Here is a 21,947-nt window from a genome sequence, read left to right as displayed (position 1 = left end):
TTGTCCCGCCGTACGCTATCGTAAGCCTCGGTTTGTCCGTGCATTACGCTTTCTTGTCCATCCTAAAACGTTCCAAACAAATGTATCACGTGTGCACCGGCAGTAAGAAGACATGCATGCCGATATTACTTTTATTGTGTGCGCTCAGTGTGTACAACATGGAAGCAACGCTTTGTGTTGCAGCAAAGTTGCTTCAAGCTTCTTTAGATATACCCTCGGTTTGACGAGCGTCAGCCACTAATAGCACATACAACGAGGAGGATTGTTGGATGATTACAAACGTTATTGTTTCGGACACGTATGGCAGAGTAAAAAAAAATGTTCCTATTGTGGCACCAAGCTGCAAGAATGATACGAAGCTCTTTGTCTGGTGTCGGTCTGTCCCGTACCGGTCGTGAAGGCCACTCGTCTGCAGGGATTATCTCCCTCCTCGGAGCACAGCCGAAGTCATGACGCACACTCGTCCGCGTGGACATGCATTTCCCCATAATAGGCTCTCTCTGCGTTAAAAGTCTTAAATTACCGAAATTGTGTTGTTGAACAGCTATTATACACTCGTTAGACATCTTGTGAGGATGCGTACGACATACACATTGATAGCGGTGTATATCATAATTTGGGCAGTAGTGCATGATGGCACAACTTTGGATAGAACGCTGATGCTGTGTTTCGCAGAGATGCTGGCACGTCCAAGCTCGTAACGGGTGTGCAACGTTCAATAATTTTGGCCAGCACGGAAGTTGAGACGTACCGATTAAAAGTTTGATGAAAAGCGTCGTATTCCACTTTGCTCATTTAATTTTTTTTTCTTCTTCTTCTTTGGTGCTTTACTTTCATGCGACAAACCTTCCTTTCCTCGTCTCTGTTACCTCACCTCCTCCTCCTCTCTTGATGAGATATCTTCCACTCCAGGGGTGCTGCCAAAACATCTGCTCACTCGTCTGCCAGGAAAATCCAGCACACTGGTCACACGGCCAGCCAGCCGGTTAAGCGACGCCGAAAACGCGGCCTGGAGTACCTTGGATTGGATTTGCCTGCAACTCCAAGCGTGTTTGCATCTGCTGTTTTCCACAGCCTGACATAAATAACAACGCTCTAATGCAATGCATGCTTTATATCTGCTTTGTCCCAGCGCCTCTGGGAATTTTTAGTTCCTTCTCATTTTTATTATTTTATTTTCATAAGATATCTATAAATTCTGTGTTACTGCTTGTCTGTCAATCTCCATCTGTTAATTGGTATCAACCATGACGATTGGGTGGCAAATGTCTGACGGCTCAAAATCAGACCTCGACTTTAGCTTTCTCTCTCCCTTTGTGTCTCTGTTATTTATTTCTTTTATTTTGTCCTTTTTTTTTTTAAAAACAAAATTTCTTTTCCACCTTCCCTTCATCTCACAATCTCATTCATCTGACATGAATCGCTCATCCATTTGTAAAAGCGAACATGTATGTGACATGAACAGGTACTTCAAGGTCGCTGTCATTCTCTAACTTTGATGTGGAGTTCAATGAGAGTTAAATAATTTGTCTTTGTCCGTCCATTTCTACGGTTCCTTTGAACAGCGATTAGTACATCTTGGCTGTGGTCTTGTGAACAGGCTTAATCTGTCTTGTTTCATAAAAACACTTGAGATGTGAATGTGCGTTGTTGGACGCTGTGTTGCAGCCTGTCCTGCCCTTGCATAACATTTGATATTTGTTTCTCGCCACGTGTCACACACTTGTGTTTTCACACAACGATGAATCGAGCAAAAGTACATGAATACGACATGATTTTAAAGGTAGAGTTTTGGAATTTGCTCACCTCTCTCATTGGAAACCTGTACATCATCTCACCATTTCCCACTTCTTTGTTACCAGAATGCATTCTCACAATCGCCGACTTTCGCACCAACTTCTCACACATCAGTACCTGTACTTTTCCATCCTCTAATAGCATGTCCTTATGTTGCAGCCCTTTTCCCCATACCACATTCCCGTTCCAACTCCCCCCTCCTCCACCTCCATCTCTACTTCCGGTAGTTGTTTCTAAACTGCACCGCGCTGTGGCTGGTGACACAGCGGAAGGCAGAACGTGGTGCATCCCAGTAGTTGACGGGGTTGTCGTACAAAGTGATTTCCACGTACAGAGCTCGCTTGGACTGGTGGAAGCCTTCGGGACAGAAATCGTCTCCATGGATTTCGGTTATCTGGTTGCTGTTCAGGTAGATGCGCTAAGAAGGTAGAGGGAGAAGAAAGAATGAGTGTGTGAGTGGACGAGCTGTGACTCCAAGTCATACAACATGAGTGATACGGAGCTGGGTGTTTGTAGCCAGGCTCCTGGATGACCTAACATTCTCACGTTGAGGTGTTTGAGTTCCGGGAGGTTCGGCGGCACTCTCTCCAGTTTATTCTCCTGCAGATGGAGTTCATGCAGGTTCGGGCAGTGTGTGAGTGTGCCGTTCTGGATCACCTTGATTTGGTTGTTGTCCAGACCCAAACTGTCATGTGGAAAGAGCAGTGATCAGAAAGGGCTTGTGCAAAGGACTTGAGAATTACAGGACTTGTTCAGGAACAAGAAGATACTTGTGCAAGTCATTACTATTCATCAATTTTTGCATCTAAATAATATTTTATGGAATTGTTGTTTACAACCAATAACTGAGAATAAACAATAGCAGGGTTCAAAGAGGTATTTAGGGATCTTGTATTACCGGATAAGGTTGGAGTAACGAATAAGGTCTTCATCTTCAATAGCAGAGATATTGTTTTGATCGAGATGAAGCTCTCGGACGGAAGGAGGAAGGTCTGCAAAGGGCGAGACGTAGTTATTTGAGCTGAGCTGCTGCTGCCGTGACGCTTGTTTGAGCTGCCACCTTTTTTAAGGGGGGGCAGGGGGGAGCATAAAGGAAGGGTTGTGTGAGCTGTTTATTCGATACTCTCCACGTAGCTTACCTTTGGGGATCTGAGTGAGATGTGCATTTGAAATGCGGATGTACGTGAGGCCGTCCAACCCATCAAATGCTCCTGGTTCAATGCCCTTGCTTTGTAAGGGGTTTGCACTCATCTCTGGAATGACATATGGGGTTAGTATGATTATCATGATGTTTTTAATCATCATGAGTTATACTATGGTGAAGAAACATGAAAAGCTGTTATGCTTTGGCAAACCTCAGGATCTGGAACTTAAGGTCATGGATTTACAAAATGTTGTCAAATATAATTTGTGGTTCTTTTTGTGCAATCGACTGAGAGCAGTGTCCCCCATGGGGGGAACTCTCTCGAGGCCCAGATGGCATAGTGCTTGCTGAAAACCCAGGATTAAATACCTTTGGCTTCATCTTGGGATTCGGTAAGCATTGTGCCATCTGGGTCTCAATGAAGGCCCATCCTTCATAACAACCATTTTTGTTCGAATAAACCAAGTAATTTGTGAGCAATCAAACAGGGTTCTGGCTGTGAAGTTCAATTTGAGTTCACATCGCTGTTTTCATGTAATTATATGATGGAACCTAATAAGATCAAATAGTGAATTTTTTTTCGAATTCAATGCTGATGAATTTAATATGTGAATGGAAAGAGGGCTACTCACCCACTGCCTTTGCACGACCAGCACCACTCACCCATTACATGCAGGTGCTTCATGCCCTTAAAACTGCTCTTTGGAACCTTCTGGATGTGATTCTCATGGATCCGTAGTTCGATCAGAGAGTTTGGCATGTTGGGTGGAACCTCTTCAAGCATGTTCTTCGACAAGTAGAGTTTGTGCAAAGTAACAAGTGATTTGAAGGCCTTGGGGTGCACCTTGGCGATCTGGTTATTTAGGAGCACGAGGGTCTGAGGGTCGAAAAGGGTGATCATAATTTACAATTTGCACAATGTAATCAGTATAAAAGTTTTCATTGTGCAGTACCTCACAAAAGTGTAACTCTCATGTGACGTACTAACTGTGTATGTACATAAAAAGGACATTTTGCTTTTGTATTCGTTGCGAAACTGTCACACTAATGTTACAAAATCTTTTGTTTTTTTAAAATACAACGTAAAATGTCTCGTCCTGGTATTGCACAGAAAGATCTACTTCCTTAACATGACTTTTTACCTCCGCCAGCAAGGGTGAAGGAGGCTATGTTTTCACCCGTCTGTCTGTCTGTCTATCTGTCTGTGTGAAGGATATCTCAAAAAGTTGTGGACAGGTTGGGTGTGTGACGAGGACGAACTCAGTCGATTTTGCTGAAGATCCGAAATCCGGATCCGACTACTAGAATTTTTTTAAAGTGATTCTTCACCATTTGGAGGGCCAAAAACGATATATAGCACGATATCTCCAAAAAGTTGTTGATGGATTCGGATGAAACTCGGTGGACATGTTGAGTGTGCGACAAGGAAGAATTGATTCAATTTTGGTGAAGATCCGGATCTGATAAAAAAATTTTTTTAAGTGATTCTTCACCATTGAGATCGGGCTAAACAAATACATAGCACGATATCTCAAAAGGTTGTGGACGGATTCGGATGAAACATGGTGAACAGGTTTGGGTGTGTGGCAAGGACGAATTTATTCAATCTTGGTGAAGATCCGAATCCAGATCTGGATACGAGAATTATTTAATTATAAAGTGATTCTTCACCATTGAGGGAGAGAACCAAAAACGACATGTAGCACGATATTTCAAAAATGTATTTGGCTCGATATGATCTCATGCATCAGGCATTATGTGACGGAGGTATGCGCTCCACCGAGTGCCCTTCTAGGTATTTATTTATTTTATCAGCACGTTCATTTTCAACGAGAATATATGCAATTTGAGTTGCGCGTGCTGACGGATGGATGCTTTCATTTAACTATGGCCACCAAGAATAGTTTATTGGTGCCTTTGAATGTGCAAGAGATGTTTTAGAAAACATCAGAATGTAGCTTCTCACCCAATGAATTTGTCATATCTGTTACCTTGTGACTTACAATTTATTCAAACTGCTTTCAAGATAAAAGTAACTGATTATGATTAAATGAGGACATTCAAAGTTCTCTTATAAGTAAGCCACCCATGTTAATGATGGTAGAGAATTCTGCAGATAAAGATGGGGGTGGGGGGGTTACACAAGATGGTGATGCACCTCTTGCTTGAAGCCCCGGAGGGAAGAGTGCAATTGAACCATTTCTGGAAGGCAGTTCCACGAACGGGAAGAAAGTGGAAGTGTGTGGCGAACACTGGATTTTTGGAGGCCTTGTCCGGTGGCTGAGAGCAGCAGGAGCTAGACTGGAGGAGAGGTGGTTAAAAAATATATGGAGACCCACTGACTTGTCCGTAATATAAGAGCAACAGGCCATGTACTTCAGCCTCGTGGTTGGAGATGCCATCAATTTTCATTGCTTTCAATTCCATGTAATTGAGGAAAGAGACGTGATGCTGGCGTGCCAGCCCATAGTTGAGAGGAACATACTATTCAGTTATCGATCAAGGGTTGGTATATTAAGCTGTGAGCAGCTCTGATTTTTTTTCATTGAATGACTTGGAACGGCGAAGATGCTCAGTCTGCGCCTGGCTTTGGAGGCCAGCTTCGCTATGTTCTGTGGCCAAGGAGAGGGTATGGCTGATGGTGAGGCTGAGAAGTTCAAAAGACTGAACCTCTTCTTGTGGCTGACAATGTGAATATAAAGGGGGTTCGTTTAAACTTTAACGGATCCTTCTGGAGTGACGTGCTAAGACTACAATTTGCCTCGATTGAAAGATATTCCATTTATCAGACTGGCATATATTCGGTTCCAAATTGGCAGGGTGACGTAGACTACTGAGACTACTGTCTGCCTGACATTGAGATGGGACACTGCACGTCACAATGTGAAACCAAATGTGCAAAGAGAAGGAGAGGGTTTTGCAGAGTATCAGTGAGGTTGTTGATGTCGATGAGGAACAAAAACTGGGTCGAAGACTACCTTTGGGCATTCCACCTTCCACTTTGAGAGGAAAGGATTCCATTGATAGCAACGTCTTGTCTGTTAATGTGAAGGAAGTCAGAAAGCCAAGTATTATGAAGACCGTCTTGTGTGCCTCAATCGGCAAACTTGACGAGTTGAACTAGATGCAAGACTGTCGAGTACCTGATTTATGTCCAAGGAGACTGCTTATTTATTTGTGATTTTTGGGTCTTCCACCCATTGCTGAGAGGAGCAGTCAGCATGTTCAGAGTTGAGTGGGATGGAATCCAAATTGATGTTCAGAGATCACACTGTAAACAGGAATTACGACATCAGCAGAAACTATCCATGAGTTTGCTTTAAATGGAAGACGACTCAGTGGTCTGTAGTTTATAGGATGTGTTGTTTGTTTTTGCACCCTTCTTGTTTAAGGGAATGATATTTGCTGAATCTCAGGCAAAGGAGAAAGACAGATTGAAGAATGCAGATAAAGTTGAAGCAAGTGCCAAGAGAGCAGGATTTGAGAACGTGCTCAGTGCTCACTGATATTTTTGAGACCACTCACCAAAGCAGGGTCGAGGCTGGACAGAGCTTTCTCTAGCCTCTTGGGTGAGGACATAGATTGTCCCACACCTTACCTACTTACAGACTTCAGAGCAGGATGGGTTTAGGTCCACAAGAATTGGAGGCAAACATCAAGTTGAGACATTCTGCCTTATCTCGTCCAGAATGTGCAGTGATGCCGTCTGAAGTGAGTTAAGCGGATGGAGGGGGAGCATACACCAGGGACTTGACAAGGCACCGCCATTGTTTTTAGGAAGGAGACTGGTTGGAGAGTTGCCCTCAATAAGAATGGCCTTCCGTTTTAAGCGAGCAAGTTTTTTTTTTTTTTTTTTTTTTTTTTTTTTTTTTTTAAATACATCAGAGCATCATTTAATACATTTAATAATACATCTGATAATGCATCAAGTTTAAGCAATACATGTTTTTTAACCACAGCTGCCTTGCCACAAGATCTGTTGTACCAGCGCCAAGAGTATGGATAGGATAGCCACAGGTGGGATGTGAATGAACCAGTGTTTGAGAGAGTACGCTTTACTCTTTGTCGTAAGCATTACCAGGCAAAATCAGTATCGGATGCTTATGCATATGGCAGCCTTTTGGAGAGGACCTATTTCAATTCTTGCCAGTTGGCCTGCACAAACGACCATATTTTGCGGTGCCGAGGTTGTTCCTTCGCAATAGCCAGAAACATGGATTTTTGATGACCGTGGAGGAAGATGTTGTTTGATGCTCTACTATGCAAACAGAATGATGAAACTCAGATAAACTCTTTGTTCATTGACAGAATGTTTATGAATACCGAGTACAAATTGCTTCACAATTTGCCTAATTTGAAGGGAAATGAGCAGTCCCTCCCCGTCCCATCTCAGGCACCTCCCTCATGGTTCTGGAATCCCAGGCTCAAAGCGCATAGACTGTACTGAACTATCATTCTGTCCATTGTCTCTTCATATCTCATGAAATCACTCTCCTGTGCATTATTTATGGGCAAACCCCCTGCAATGGAGCCTCAGACAGTGTAGGTCTTGAAAAATAATTTCCACATGTCATATCTACTAATGGTGCTTGTTTTGAGGGATTTTTAGGGAGAGTGAATGGGGGGGGGGGTATGGCTAATTGAGTTTAAATATATAACGTCCTGTAGTACAAGCCCTTGTTGGTTTTAAAAGAACAGGTATATATGCACAGAATTCAATCCACCATCAGTCGGCCTTCATCACAATAATGGACAGGTGCTGGTGCAGCACATACACAGACACAGACTGAGACACCGTCTTGGCCACTTAACCATAAAATACAAAGATAGCCAGAATGGGAGCCCTAAGAAGACATAGACAAAGCCTTTTATAATAAAATTTTTTTTTAAGTTTACAAATGAGTGCGAAGCATTTTAACCACCAAGTTGCACTTATCTGTGCCAGCATGCTCAGACAGGAAAAACGCAAACAAATTCCCATCTTCGTGATGTCTGTGAGCGGTTTCGTGAGGGTAGAATGCGGACTGGGCTGTGGTGAGGTTAAACCCCCTCCCGTGACAAAACTTTAAAAGGGTTTTGTTTTGTTTCGGTGCCAGTCTGCAGATGCTTTATGGCAGAGTATCATATCGTAAGAATGATGTGTTAAAGATTTGTGGATGGCTGTTGTGACCGCTCACTTGATTGCACAAGAAGTGAGTGGAGCGGTTTATTGTACGTGCCGAGGTGGTGCTGAAACGTGACTGTAAACTCCGTAAGAGGTGCTGGCCTTTCCTCCTCCGCTGGCGCAGCGCTTGCTCCACATTGAGTATTTGATACATGGTGTGCACTAAAATGTGGCACTTCCTATGAATTCCACAAGTGTTCAGCAGTCAATTTATAGATTATTGGTACAGGTGTGTGTGTGTCTGTGTGTGTGTGTCTGTGTGTGTGTGTCTGTGTGTGCATGTCTGTGTGTGCATGTATGACTATGTGGACTCACATGCATCACAACAAGTCCTTTGAAGTCATTCTGTTTGATCTCGGTGATCTTGTTGTTCTGGAGGTCAAACAGCCGTGTGTCTGTAGGAATGTCCTGGGGAACAGCTTTAAGGCCTACAGAGCAATTGGGGGAGGGAGGAAGAAATAGCATGGAGTCAGAGCCAGCTGCAGGAAGAAATAATTACCCTCGCTCACCAAAGGAGAGCCTTATTGCGTTTGAGTCCATTTGTTTGTTTGAATGTCCGCACAGAACTTTTGTGTTTTTCTCCGCAACCGCTTGTCGGATTGACGAAATTCTCACGATCGGTGCGACTCCTCATGTGCAATGTTTTAATCTCAATTATGACGTCATAGGTCACGTGGTGTGGCAGCCATGTTGAAAAAACCTGAACAAATTTGGACCTCTGTATCTCTGAAATCGCACCAAGGAAAAATTTGAAACTTGGCACATGGCAAGTACTCCTTATGGGGAATAAGTGTGATTTTTTTTTCATCGCATCATTGTCCCTTCATTATGACGTCATAATTGCATATGTATAGCGTTGCATCTGATCAGTATTAAAATTAAGGGTCATCTCGGGATAAAATGGTTGACAGAAAAAAATGTGACGATGTCATCGGTCACATGATTCAGCAGCCACATTGTTAAGAGAAAAAAAAACTTCAAAAATCTTCTTTGAAGTGGCTGAACAGATCGAGGAGAAACTTTATACATATGATTGCCTATCCATGAGGTACAAAAGATTAACACTTATGATGTCATAGGTAACATGGTTTGGCAGCCAGATTGCATTTACCCAAAAACCTATAAATATAAAAATAACCACCTTCTCCAGAATGGCTGGACAGATCGAGGGGAAACTTCACACAAATGTTCACCAAGCCTTGGTTGTACAAGTTTGTTTAGGAATAATTGATAGCTCACATGGTTTGGTAGCCATATTGGATTGAAGAAAAATCTTAAATAATGTTTTCTCTGGAACCGCTTCATTAATTAACGTGAAACTTCATAACTATGATCTAGTAGTGATTGGGAATACATGTTTTTTATAATCTCAACTTGATCGGATGCATGGTCTGGCAGCCAGAATTATTTATTTTTTGATGTGTTCTTTTTGAGTTTTCTTAAATTTATTTATTTATTTATTGATAGATAACGCTCACTTGGCTGCACTTGGATGGGGTTGAGCGTGGAGGAGTAGCAGCTGAAATGTGAATCCGATCCAGGTTCCTCCTGATGACTTCATCTTTGCTTTTTGCTTGTTTGGGTTCCTTCTGATGATTCCAATGCAGGACTGTACCCGTTTGGTCTTCCATTTGATTTGAGTTGAATTTATTTTAATCGCCTTCTAAAATCAATTGAATAATAATGAAAAACTTTGCATGATGGAGGATGCCCATTCGGCGACTGGCTTTGCAGGCAAGCTGGGAGATGTGACTTTCCCAGGAAAAATCATGGCAGATAGCGAGGCCAACAAGTTTGAATGAACGGACTTCTTCAAGAGGATTGTTCAGAAAGTAGATGGTGGGGGGTTTCTAAATGGTCCTTTGGGGGATGACAGATGGTACGGCAGAGGGTGGAGTCATCAGCAAATAGATAAAGAGGATTTTCCAGATTCGGAGAGATCATTGATGAAAACCAGAAAAAGCACAGGGCCCAGAACATTGCCTTGAGTAACTCCAGCCTGGACAGTAAGAGGGGGTGAGAGAATTCCATTAAGGACCACACGTTGACTGAGACAGGAGAGGAAGTCTTCGAGCCATGGATGGAGATTGCCTTGGATACCATAGGAAGAGAGTTTGGTGAGCAGGGCAGGGTGCCAGACCATATCGAAAACACCCGATATGTCTCGGGAGATGGCTCTGATATTTCTGCATGGAATGGTGCTGTGGACATGGAGGAAACCTTTTTTGATGTTCCCAGATGATCTGCTAACTCGTGGTGCTGAGATCCTGGATTTCCATATCCTCCAATCCAGAATACTCTCAAGGAGCTTCATCACGTAACTTTGAAGCATGATGCCTCAGTACTACCCCGGATCTTGCCCGTCTTCCTTCCTTTTCCGCATTGGTACAATTATACCGGTCATTCCCTTTTCCAAAACCCTAACGGAAATTGTCTCTCATACATATATTCACCATTCTCTTCATCCAACTGATTCCAATATTTCCGCCTGCAATTAGCATCACCGCACAAACCTCATCATGCTTGGTGCTCTTCTTTCCATGCTTTTGTTTTTTTAATGCTCTCTGCACCTTCTTCTCCTAATCTCCACAACTTCCACTTTTCCAGCTACATAGCTTGGTAACTTCAGCTTTTTATTACTTCCTCCCTGGTTCAGCAACTCCCCAAAATAGCCTTCCCCTACCTTCAGTACTGCCCACCTCTGTCACTAACTTCTCATCTACCTCCTTAATCGCCATATGTCTCCTCCCTGCCCCCCCCCCACTTCCCCACCTTTCATGGCCTTACCTGCCTCATCCCTGTCTCAAAGTTATTTTATAGGTTATCTTCTTTCCACCATTCTCATTGCACTCTATGATCTTATCTTTTCGCTTCCACCACTTGATAGTCTTCCAGCCCAAGCTCTTAGCTTCCCTCATTTCTGCATGCACACAACAAATACCACAGGCTTGTGCTGAGTTGTGACATGCTATGCCCACAACACCAGCATCACCACCACCACCACCACCACCCTCTTGCAGGCCATAATCCTCTACAGCTGTTGTTTCCTGAGTCTCCTAAACAAATCCAATTCTGTCTTGTGCTGTCCACAGATGTGTGTAATCTTGTGGCTCTCCCACTTCTGGAAAGATGAACCTGCGACAGCTATACGGTTTGTCGCCACGACCTCCACCAGATCTCGACACTCTCCATTCCATACATTATAATCAATATTTACCTCCACCACCTAAGGTGGATGGAGGTTACATTTTCACCCCTGTCTGTCCGTCTCTGTTAGTTTGTTTGTAAACAAAATATCTCAAAAAGTTTTGGATGGATTTGGACAAAATTTGGTGGAGACCTTGGATATGTGACAAGGACGAAATGGTTAGATTTTGGTGAAGATTCGAATCTGGACCTGAGATTTTTTTTAAAGTGATTTTTCACCATTGAGTGATGGGGCTAAAATGACATATAGCAGAATATCTCAAAAAGTTGTGGATGAGTTGCTTCGGTGACAAGAACAAGCTGATTAAATTTTAGTTCAGGTCCGAATCCAGATCCGACCTATCAGTGGGCTAGAAAATTTAAACTGTTCAGCCTAGCGGAGGTGTGTGCTCTACCGAGTGCCATTCTCATTCCTTGTGTATTCAGTAAAAAAATTCAACATTGTACATTGAAAAAAATGGAATTATATTTCAAGATGCAAGAAATGTAATTAGAGTTGTGTGCGCCTGTCTGTCTCTGTCTGTCTCTGTCTCTGCCTGTCACACACATGCAATAGATGTGTGTGTGTGTGTGTGTGTGTGTGTGTGTGTGTGTGTGTGTGTGTGTGTGTGTGTGTGTGTGTGTGTGTGTGTGTATATGTATATGTGTATGTATATATATATATATATATATATATATATATATATATATATATATATATATATATATATATATATATATATATATATATATATACAGACAGTCATGCGCCGCTTAACGACGTTCCGGGCAACGACGGATCGCATATATGACGGGTCTGCCAGCTCTGAAAAAAAAAAAAAAAAAATGAAAAAAATATGTAGCTGAAAATTCCTATCGCCGAGTGATGTAGCCTCGTATAAAAATAGCACATACAATTATGTACACTCTACAGAACATAATACCTCATAATGATAATACACGACAGTGTGGCCCTGTTATAATGCGATCGTTAAGGTCCATAAAATGTCATCACGAAAAAAGCAGGGTCGTACTAAATCGGGATTCAAGGAAATCGGCTTTCAAACTGAAGCAATGTTTCCACGTTTACCTTCTAGCAAGTAAATATCCTTTGAATTGAAGAATTCCATGAATAAATCGTCGTTGTTCATCAATTAAAACAAATTTATTTTTAGTGAAGCTTTTTATGTTGTTAAAACAATCGCAATGTTCTGAAAATATATATCACAATTGACAGGTGCCCGTTAATTCATTTGTAAATTATAACATCGATGCAATGATTACGTATTTATAAAATCCAAGCGCTAATTATTCACCTTTCTATAATCGATGCGAGAGGAGGTTGTAAGCTGCTGATAACAACACCGATGGCCGTCATGAACTGCACAAAGGTAAATCTAACGTGTCTTCTGTCTCTTGGATGTGTGTTACAATTGCCGACAGTATTCAGTACAGTAACATGTTGTACAGGTTTGTATCCAAGGAGCAATAGGCTACACCATATAGCTTAGGTGTCTATGTTTGTGTAAGTACGATGTTTGAAAACGATGTTCGAAAATGAATAAAAAAATGATGTTCGCACAACGACGACGTCGCTTAACGACGTGTTTCTCAGAACGTAACCCAGTCGTTAAGTGGCGCATGACTATATATATATATATATATATATATATATATATATATATATATATATATATATATATATATATATATATATATATATATATATATATATATATATATATATATATATATATATATATATATATATATATATATATATATATATATATATATATATATATATATATATATATATATCTATATATATATTGTTACGGCTGTGGAAATTCGCAGAACACCATAAAGATTCCTTAGTTCAGTTAGATCGATAAGTCTGTGTTCAGTTATATTTCCCCACCGTTGTTTACTGGGATTATTCGTGTTCACCGGGCTGTGACCCTTTGAGATAGTGTTTTTCTTTTTCTATCGTTATTTTGAACCGACATATCTCGCCCACCATTACAACAAACCACAACGCCAACAACACAACCACGCTACGATCGCCACAACAACACCACCACAATTTAACCATCTTCGCCACTACGCCAGCTTGCAAACGCCATCCTCCACAGACCATGCTACGACCCTTTCCGTGTTCAAAAGGGGTCCGAGAACGCGGGCGTAAAAGAACGAGGAAAGGAAACCTCCAAGGGTGCGTGTGGGTTTCTCCCGCCTTTTTTTCTCCGAGGCTGGTGTGACGAGAAGGGCGAGGCGGCTCCCTCACGATTGGTGGATACGAGGAGTGAGGGGGTCGGAGTTGAGAAACGCCCCTTTTCGAGAAACTTCTCGAAAAGGCTCGAAGGAGGGTGGAGCCAAAAACGGGGAGGGGGGATTTGCGGAGCCCCGAGTTGTATAAGGCCTCATGAGATACGAGGTCTTGTCTTTTCGTGTGGTGGTCGTCAAGTCTTTGGTGGTTTCGCCGTCGGGTGGTTCATCGCTCTCCTGGCTCTTGGTCCTGTGGTTCATGCGCTCTTGGTCCTGTGGAGCGACCTGTTAGTTGGAGGCGTGGGACGGTAGAAAGTCCGGGCGACGTACCGGAGACGCGGACTGGAGGCGCAGCTCTGCCGGCTGGGTGGCGCGAACTTGCGCGTCCTTGCGAGGAGCGTCGGAGGGAGCTCGCCGGCCACGCGAGAGGCCCAGGATCAGGCACGGCCATGCTAGCTGCCATGGGGACGGGGCGATGCGACTCGCCGACCACCGAGGGGGGCAGGTAACCTGCCACGGTCTCGCGGGACCCGTTCGGTCCTCCAGGTCCCGCGTTATAAAGGTCCACAGAACCCGTCTACCTCCCTGCCTATGGGGAGGTCTTTCCTTTTGTTTTTGTATGCATGCTGTGGCGCTGTGTCCTGTTAAGTAACGACTGTAGAAGTAACTGTACATGATCCTTGCACATATTCAGTTGTATTGCTTTCTATTGGCCTTGCTTGTACATACGTGCATGATTCCTTGCTTGTGTTGTGTGTAAATAATAAATGTACTTGCTTGTGAAATGTATCCCGTTCGTTGCGTCCTCTTTCCCCTATTGAAAATGCCATCTTGCATCGTGGAATAATTAGTTGGGTTTTAAACACCCGGTAAGGAGAATCGGATCCGTCGAGGTCGGCGATAATACCCGCTCAATTATCGCTGTAGAACGGAACGGACCGCTTAAGCGGTTCATATCCCAAGCCGACCTGCGGCGAGGTTACGGCCCCTCGGTAGGTTACCCGCGCGAGTACTTAGGTATATCGACATTTGGCGAGTGACCCTATTTCGCGCGGGTAGAATGCGGACTGGGCTGTGGTGAGGTTAAACCCCCACCCGTGACTGGTTTCTGGTGATAGTTCCAGGAGGGTCACGACTGAATTGTCCGACCGGTCGGCGACGCGGTTGCGATTAGAGGTACGCGGCCGATCGCACGCCGGTGGGCGCGAATTCATAACAATATAGATATATATATATATATATACAGGAATCCCCGGTTTCTTGCGTGGGTTACGTTCCATACCTCCCCGCGCTAAGTGAAAATCCGCGATGAATGGACGCCTCCCCAAAAAATCGACTCATCTGGTCTGGTCAGTTTGGGAGTGATTGGGTTTGAGGTGCCGGAGATCGACTCGTCTGGTCTGGTCGGTTTGGCAGTGATTGGGTTTGAGGTGCTGGAGATCGACTCCGTCTGGTCTGGTCAGTTTTGAGGTGCTGGGTACGAGCAGTGCTCGTCCAACGGCGGAAAACCTTTTTCTTTCCCGAAGCATATCGAGCACCTTAACCTTCTCCTCGAGCGTCCCAGGACCTTCCTCTGGCGCTTCGGTTCCTTGCCAGAAGCCTTAGAAGGTGCAGGGCGTTTGGGCTGCATTGTGGGGCTTGGAGAAAAAACGTAGCAAATATTCGAAGTTCACAAGCGAAACTTTGTCTCGTGCGTTGTGTGACTGGTCGAACACCACGCATTATAATTAATTGCTTAAATAATTTATATTTTATATATTATTACCGCGATGTACCGGGGGAATCCACAGAAAAAAATTAGTTACGTTCCAAGGGAAAACCCGCGATGAACCGGGGGAGCGATAGGTGAACCGCGATAAAGCGGGAGTTTACTGTATACGTATATACACAATACACATGTATATATATATATATATATATATATATATATATATATATATATATATATATATATATATATATATATATATATATATATAAGATATATATATATATATTATATATATATATATATATATATATATATATATATATATATACATAATATATATATACACACACACACACACACATACACCATATTTACATAATTCTATAGCACCCCGGAATGTTAGGTGCTTGTGAGAAAACTACTTTAAATCATCATCTTTGCACCACAACGTTTGTTCACAATGCTCTCCTCACTATCAAAGCCACTTTCCTCACAACTGTCTTTGTCATTGGGTGTAGTGGGACGTAATCCTCCTGCTCTTCCCACAATAGAGCATCTACCGTTCCGTCTTGACCTCTCGTGGTTTCCTGTTTCTTCAGCTGAGTTTATCTCTTTGAATTTCAATCCTGCAGAATAATGCACTCGGTAAATGTCATTTGCCTTACTGAAGTCCCAAAAAATTTTTGTGCCACATAATGTTGAATAAATATATTGAGGTGGAAAACAAGACATCAATGATGCGAGTGATGAACCACTGCTGTTTTTGCATTAGCGTCGTCGTTCCGATCGTGTGGGTGATCACGTGTTCTCTTCTCCCATTCCTCCCCCGCCTTTCTCCTCTTACAGAGACATGACGCATGCCTCTCTCGAATGTCTCGACTTTGCTTTCGATTGCAAGACTCGCTGAAAGAAAAACTTCATTTTGTGTAAACTGTTGCACCTTAGAATCGTGTAAATATGGTATGTGTATGTACATTATACTCCCTGGTGGCAAAGGTGGATTCCAAGTAGCATTCCAATCCATGCTTGATCATTATCGTATCATTTTCTCTGTGCAAAATGGCTTTCTCAAGCTCGAGCCTTCCTTGCCCCAAATCATTTTTAGGTTATTTATCTGAAATAAGCTCAGAGAGTCTCGCTGTCTGTACATACGTCCGTTACGATTTGACTAAAACAACATCTCACAAACTACCTGACCGATTATGGACCAAATTTGGTACAATACATCAGGATAGTAAGGTCTCATGGTGTTGTGCTCCCCATCCAGATGCCTCCCCCCTATAAAGGATGTAAAAGGAGGTTTTTGCCCCAAATATTGGTATTTTATTCAAAAATCATCTGAAAAACCTCCAGGCATATCCAGACCAAACCGGCCATATGGCATCATGACCATGCCCTAACCTTAATTTGTGCTCACCATGGCCGTATCTCCCCTGGAAAGCCTCCCTCCCCATATCCTTCATATTCACGAAAACATATTTTCTCACAAACTACATGATTGATATGGACCAAATTTGGTATGATCCATCAGAACAGTGACGTCTCACTCATGGGGTTGTGCTCCCCATCCAGATCCGCCTGGTTTAAGAGGCCGAAAAGGGGGTTTCGCCTCAAAATTCAGGTAATTTATTTTAAACTCTCCTTTGAAACCGATGGCCAGATGCAGACGAAATTCTTCATGAAACAAGGACCATGCCGTTAAGTTGTGCTCCCCATGACCGTACCACATTAGGAAGTGGGGGGTGCATGGCCCTTCCACCTAATCCCTCATTTTCACCCCGCCTGTCTTCACCTCATTGACTCTTTTTTTTAATGATCATATGGCCAATTTGTGCACTCATCCAGATTAGGGCATTTATTTGGCTGTATTAGTCATGGATTCACATACCTAGGTCAGAGCACTGCACCACCCGTAAGCTGCACTGGCATGCAAAGGGGCATGTGCCGCCAGGCATTGCAGGCAGTCGTGCTTTAGGTGGTCGTTGTACTTCAGGCTTTTCGATGATTTCTGGACCTCCTTCCGGTTTGTCAGGAAAAATCTGACCGTTGCCCGAGCTCTCAGCCATGTCTGCCGACATCAACATGCCAGCATAGATCAGGTGGTCGTCCTTCCATGCCTGGTCCTTGGAAAGCGCTCGTGCACAGAGCATGAGCAGGACCAGTGCAAGAAGTGCTGGGAACTGCATGTCTGGGGTTTGAGCACAATAACATGCAATAAAAGGTATTGGCTTTGTTAAGCATTTCATTGCATCTGCTGTCTTTAAGACAATGTTCTCCCACACAAACCTCGACCCTATCCCCAGTTTTTAGTGGGTATTTTAGTAATGTTTTAATTTGTTTTTTTTTTTCTCAAAATTTTCATCAGCTGCTTCTATGGCGACATAATTGTTGTAAAGTTTACAATCTGTGATTAACCGCAAAAGACGGTTAACCTCAATATCTTCAATATAACCCGACTATAAGGTTAACCTCAAATACCTTTAATATTAACCCGATCCTACTGTTAACCACAAATACCTTTCCTATTATCCGGACCCTATAATTAACCTCATATACCTTTTAATATTAACCGGACCCTCCGGTTATCCTCAAATACCTTAAATATTAACTGGAACCTATGGTTACTTCAAATACTATAGATTTGGATTGTGTTCCATCACATGCATTTAAAATAGAGCTAAACATTTTTGGCTTGGGATGTTATGCACGTTTTAGAAATAGTTTCACAAAAAAAACTTCTGCGAATATAAATGTTTTCAGCCGATAATGCACTTTAGTTTAACTTATTGATATCACCATGCATTGTCTCCATTACATCTCCTTTTAATTTAATCTTGAGAACAGTAGAGTGACATCAAAATACTGTGGTTACTTTAAACTTTCAATTTTGAAGATTAATGACTCCTGCATTCCTTGTTCATTAAAATTATATATATATATATATATATATATATATATATATATATATATATATAATGGTTATAATAAGCAGTTAGTACTGTACGATGAAGGGGATAGTGCAGTGTATGCCTGCACTCTTGCTCCAACCACCTACCAGCTACCCCCTTTTCGAACCTCCTCACTGACATCTCCATTGAAAACGTATTGTGACATCATTCTAGCCATCATCGTCCATCATTCATGATCATATTCTGTTTGCAGAGCATCAGTTGTGTCGAAGCAGTTCCTCGGCGCAGTGCGGTTTTGTTCGCCATGAGCATACATAACGTTTTAAATTGGCTTCCTGCGCATTAGTACTTCGCTGCAAGAGTACTGTTTGGAATTAAATTTTTTGTCCAATAAAATGGTTTTGTCTCACTGCGTACTCCAAATGCTAATTAATGTACTGAAGAAAAAATGGCTTACGTGATTGCCTTTCTCACCGTCCTCTTGCATTTGCTTCATAACACCTTCCACCCCCATTGTTGCTTTAATACCCCCCCGGTGCTAAAAGCCTCACCTGATGTGTCGAGGAAGGGCTGCTGAAGCTGTTGGTTTCTGGGACGTTGCCGTCGGCAAAGTGTTCGTTCCGAGTGGAGAAAGTGAGCCGAGGAGAGATGACGGATTATGACTCCGCCTTGGTGAGGGGAGAATTGGGGAGTCTGAGGGTGAATGGAATGAGCAGTTTAAGGTTCATGGAGAGAGAGGGTTCTTGGTATTATTTTCATTGGATGGTTTTACTCTTCTGTTTTTATTCTTTTACTTTTTAAAGGCTTAATTAGGAGCTTGTGCATGCATCAAAAAATGATAAGAAAATTCGCGAAGATGTTCAATCTTGTCTCATTGCTGAAGGGAAGCTGTTGGATTGTCCGGGAACCAAGCTGCTACTCAAACGTAACGATGTTCAAAATACATAATCATCATGCTGTTGTGGAAGGTTATTCACATAATATGTGAATATTTTCAGTCCCAAACTGATTGTCAATTCCTTACGTTCCTCCTTTTGTTTTCATCATATTGTTTAAGCAGAACATGTTTCTTCAGTGTTGGTGAAACTGTACTCTTATCAAGGGTGATAATTAGGGGACGGATGCCTTTTTTGTTGTTGTTGTTAAACGCTGGCTTGTTCCAGTCAGGCATAAACGTTTTAATCATTTAATTAATTTTAATATGTTCATAAACTCTGAACAAGATTGTCTGTGACATGACCTGGAAGAACATTCGTAAGTGTGAGAATGAGAACAGGAATGTGCCGTCGAAGAAATGAAGGTTGATTGACATGAAGATCACTGCTCACCTCGACTCATTCGTTCCTCTCTTTTTCTTCTTCTTTTTTTCCTGCCGATGGAACCAACTTCCACATTCTCTTCAATCAAATTCTTCCCTCCAGGTCTTCAAGACCACCATCTCAGATCGTCCCCAATCCAAAGCCATGATCTTTTCTTCCCTCATTAAATTCCCCCCACACCCACATCCCAAATTTTCAGTTTTTTTCTTCCGAGCTTGCTTCTGTATCCATCTTATCCACCTTCTGAGTTCTGCCTTACCCATGATCCTTACCTACATCCTACATCTCTTGCTTGTCCGTCTCCGTCTTTTTTCTTCCTCGGCCCCACTGTTGGCAATTCCTCCACCCCCCCCCCTTTCTATTTCTGCTGGTCCTTCTGTGCTGTTGCGTCCTTATCCGTTCAGTGTTTTAGCTCTTCCATGAGGCTTGACTTTGTATACAAAAAATACGAATGTTATGGATACGCCATAGATTATAACTTTGCCGAAGGCACTGGCACTCGCTCGTACTGCTGTTTTGGAAATGCTCAGTGGGATAATTCTCTCATGCAATCTGGTGCTGGTATAAGTGAATGCAACAACCAACTTAACATCTCATGAAGAATGGCGTGTCCTGCCCATGAAACAACAGGATGACAGTTTCTCGTCTTATCGTATTCTGTTGGGAAATAAAGGCGAGTGTCCAGTAATTAATTAAATCCTTGTTTTATCATCATTAGGAGGCATCTTTTTTTTCTTTTTTTTTTGAGAGAAAGGCGAGTTCTGTGGAAGATTTTTTTTTCTGGTATTTATTGGCATCTTGTGCAACACATCTTACATCAGGTCATTCGAGCGTTTCCACGAGTGGGAGCGCAACAATAAGGATGGAAGTCGATTTAAGGTTCTTGTATTGTAGATTATGAAGGTACTTTGTATTATGTGCAAAATTAACCCCCCCCCCCCAATCCCACCCCAACATTACTTCGCACAGAACAATTTTAACTCTGTTGTGGTTTTCTTTGTCATTATTTGGGCAACCAAATTCTTCTGTGTTTTTATTGAAACTTTTTGACATCTGACGCTCTCTCCACCTTCCAGCTCATAAAGATATTTATTCTGCACTCTGTGAACGGTGACGCGTGGGATGACATTTCTCTGTCAGGGAGAGTAGTTTGCGAAAGCTCTGCTGTTGATATTTCCGTTTGGCATTTGTGCTTGGAGATCCAGATTGTTTCAGGGCCTTGTAGGCCCCTTTGGAGGTGCTTGCCAGATCCGTCTGCAGGGGCTTTTGATTGCTCCTGTGTTATCAACAAGGAAATGCTTTCACTCCCACCCACTGTTCCTGCACCCTTCAACCTCCACTGTAGTTACGACAACAACTCGCTGTTCCTCCGATCTTGGTGATGTGACCAGTGGCCTTTAGAAGCAAGCACTTTATAAAATAAAACTCTTCGATTGGGTGTTTGTCGGCAGAACGACTCAAATTTATTTCTCACCATTTCATATCCGCTCGTTTGTGACTTTATTTCATACAAATGTTTACTGTTGTTTTATTCCAAGAACTTTTTTTTTGTCAACGAGGTTATCACCAAGCCGTGAATAAATTCAATTTAACCTGTCATCTTTTCAGAGGTTTATTCCAATTATTCTTTGTTTGTTATTATCAATAAGTATTCCTTTCACACCATTAGAACTCGTTTCTGTGAGGTTCTTTCTTTTCTTTTCTATTCTTTTATCTTACTGTTGATTTGGCTTTTTCAATTCCAAATATGTAATTGCCCCCCCCCCCAACCCCCGTGCAGCAGGAGACAGGGTTTTGCAACCACTTGTGTCTGTGTGTCCTTCCGGGCTGTAGCTTTTTTTTTACCGTTTGAGTTTTGTCATAAAATTTTCAACAAAGCATTATGATGAGAATATGGAGAAGACAAGTTAAGAAGTTAGTCGAAAGGTCAAAGGTCAGCGTCACATCAAATCGTCAATTTTCATCTAATTCATCTGAAATTTTAATTCAATTATCATTTGAACTTTTGTAAGCCGTAACTGTTATACTCTTTGAGCTTTTGTCATAAAATTTTCAATAAAGCATGATCATGAAAATATGAAGACAAATTAATAATTTTGGCGAAAGGTCAAAGGTCAGCATCACATAAGATCATCATTTTTCATCCAATTGACCTGAAATTTCAAACATCATTTGAGCTTTTGTTATCAAATTTTCAACAAAGCTTTATTATGAGAATATGGAAAAGACAAATTAAGAATTTGGTAAAAAGGTCAGAGGTACCGTTTAACATACGGAAAAAGAAGTCTTAAATTAAAGCGGACGGGCTTTACATTTTAATTTGCTTTCCAGTTATTGTTTTTCTCTGCTCATTTCAAAGTAAATTCAATGATGGGTTTTTTTGTTTGTTTGTGTTTTGTGACTATTATATATTATTTTTCCTTTTTGTTTGCTATTGTAAAAAAAAAAA

General features: G+C 42.1%; 2 protein-coding genes across 3 annotated transcripts in view; one reads left to right on the top strand and one right to left on the bottom strand.

Annotated features, from left to right (window-relative positions):
* The window catches only part of CENPP (centromere protein P), a 118,151-nt gene that overhangs the window by 25,634 nt on the left and 70,570 nt on the right, over positions 1 to 21,947 (top strand). The window contains exon 7 of one of the 2 annotated variants that reach the window (XM_085864195.1): positions 16,117 to 17,164. The exons of the other annotated variant lie outside the window; for it this stretch is intronic. Within the exon in view, the coding sequence (XP_085720321.1) occupies positions 16,117 to 16,200 (84 nt within the window). The 3' untranslated portion in view covers positions 16,201 to 17,164. Of the gene's footprint in view, positions 1 to 16,116; positions 17,165 to 21,947 lie in introns of those variants that run through there. 2 annotated transcript variants of the gene reach the window in all.
* On the bottom strand, positions 118 to 19,532 carry LOC147008797 (biglycan-like). Its single transcript, XM_085864194.1, has 8 exons — positions 19,508 to 19,532; positions 17,159 to 17,458; positions 8,421 to 8,533; positions 3,605 to 3,818; positions 2,937 to 3,050; positions 2,696 to 2,789; positions 2,344 to 2,482; positions 118 to 2,215 (listed from the first exon to the last, which is right to left on the bottom strand). The coding sequence occupies exons 1-8, from the start codon at positions 19,515 to 19,517 to the stop codon at positions 2,012 to 2,014; spliced, it is 1,188 nt and encodes a 395-aa protein (XP_085720320.1). The 5' UTR covers positions 19,518 to 19,532; the 3' UTR covers positions 118 to 2,011.

The sequence above is a fragment of the Eptatretus burgeri genome, chromosome 18, assembly GCF_056783735.1.
Source record: "Eptatretus burgeri isolate ZD-2024b chromosome 18, Ebu_testis_v1, whole genome shotgun sequence".
Classification (NCBI taxonomy): domain Eukaryota; kingdom Metazoa; phylum Chordata; class Myxini; order Myxiniformes; family Myxinidae; genus Eptatretus; species Eptatretus burgeri.
The sequence above is the reverse complement of the archived record's forward strand: the minus strand, read 5'-3'. Positions and strand labels throughout refer to the sequence as shown.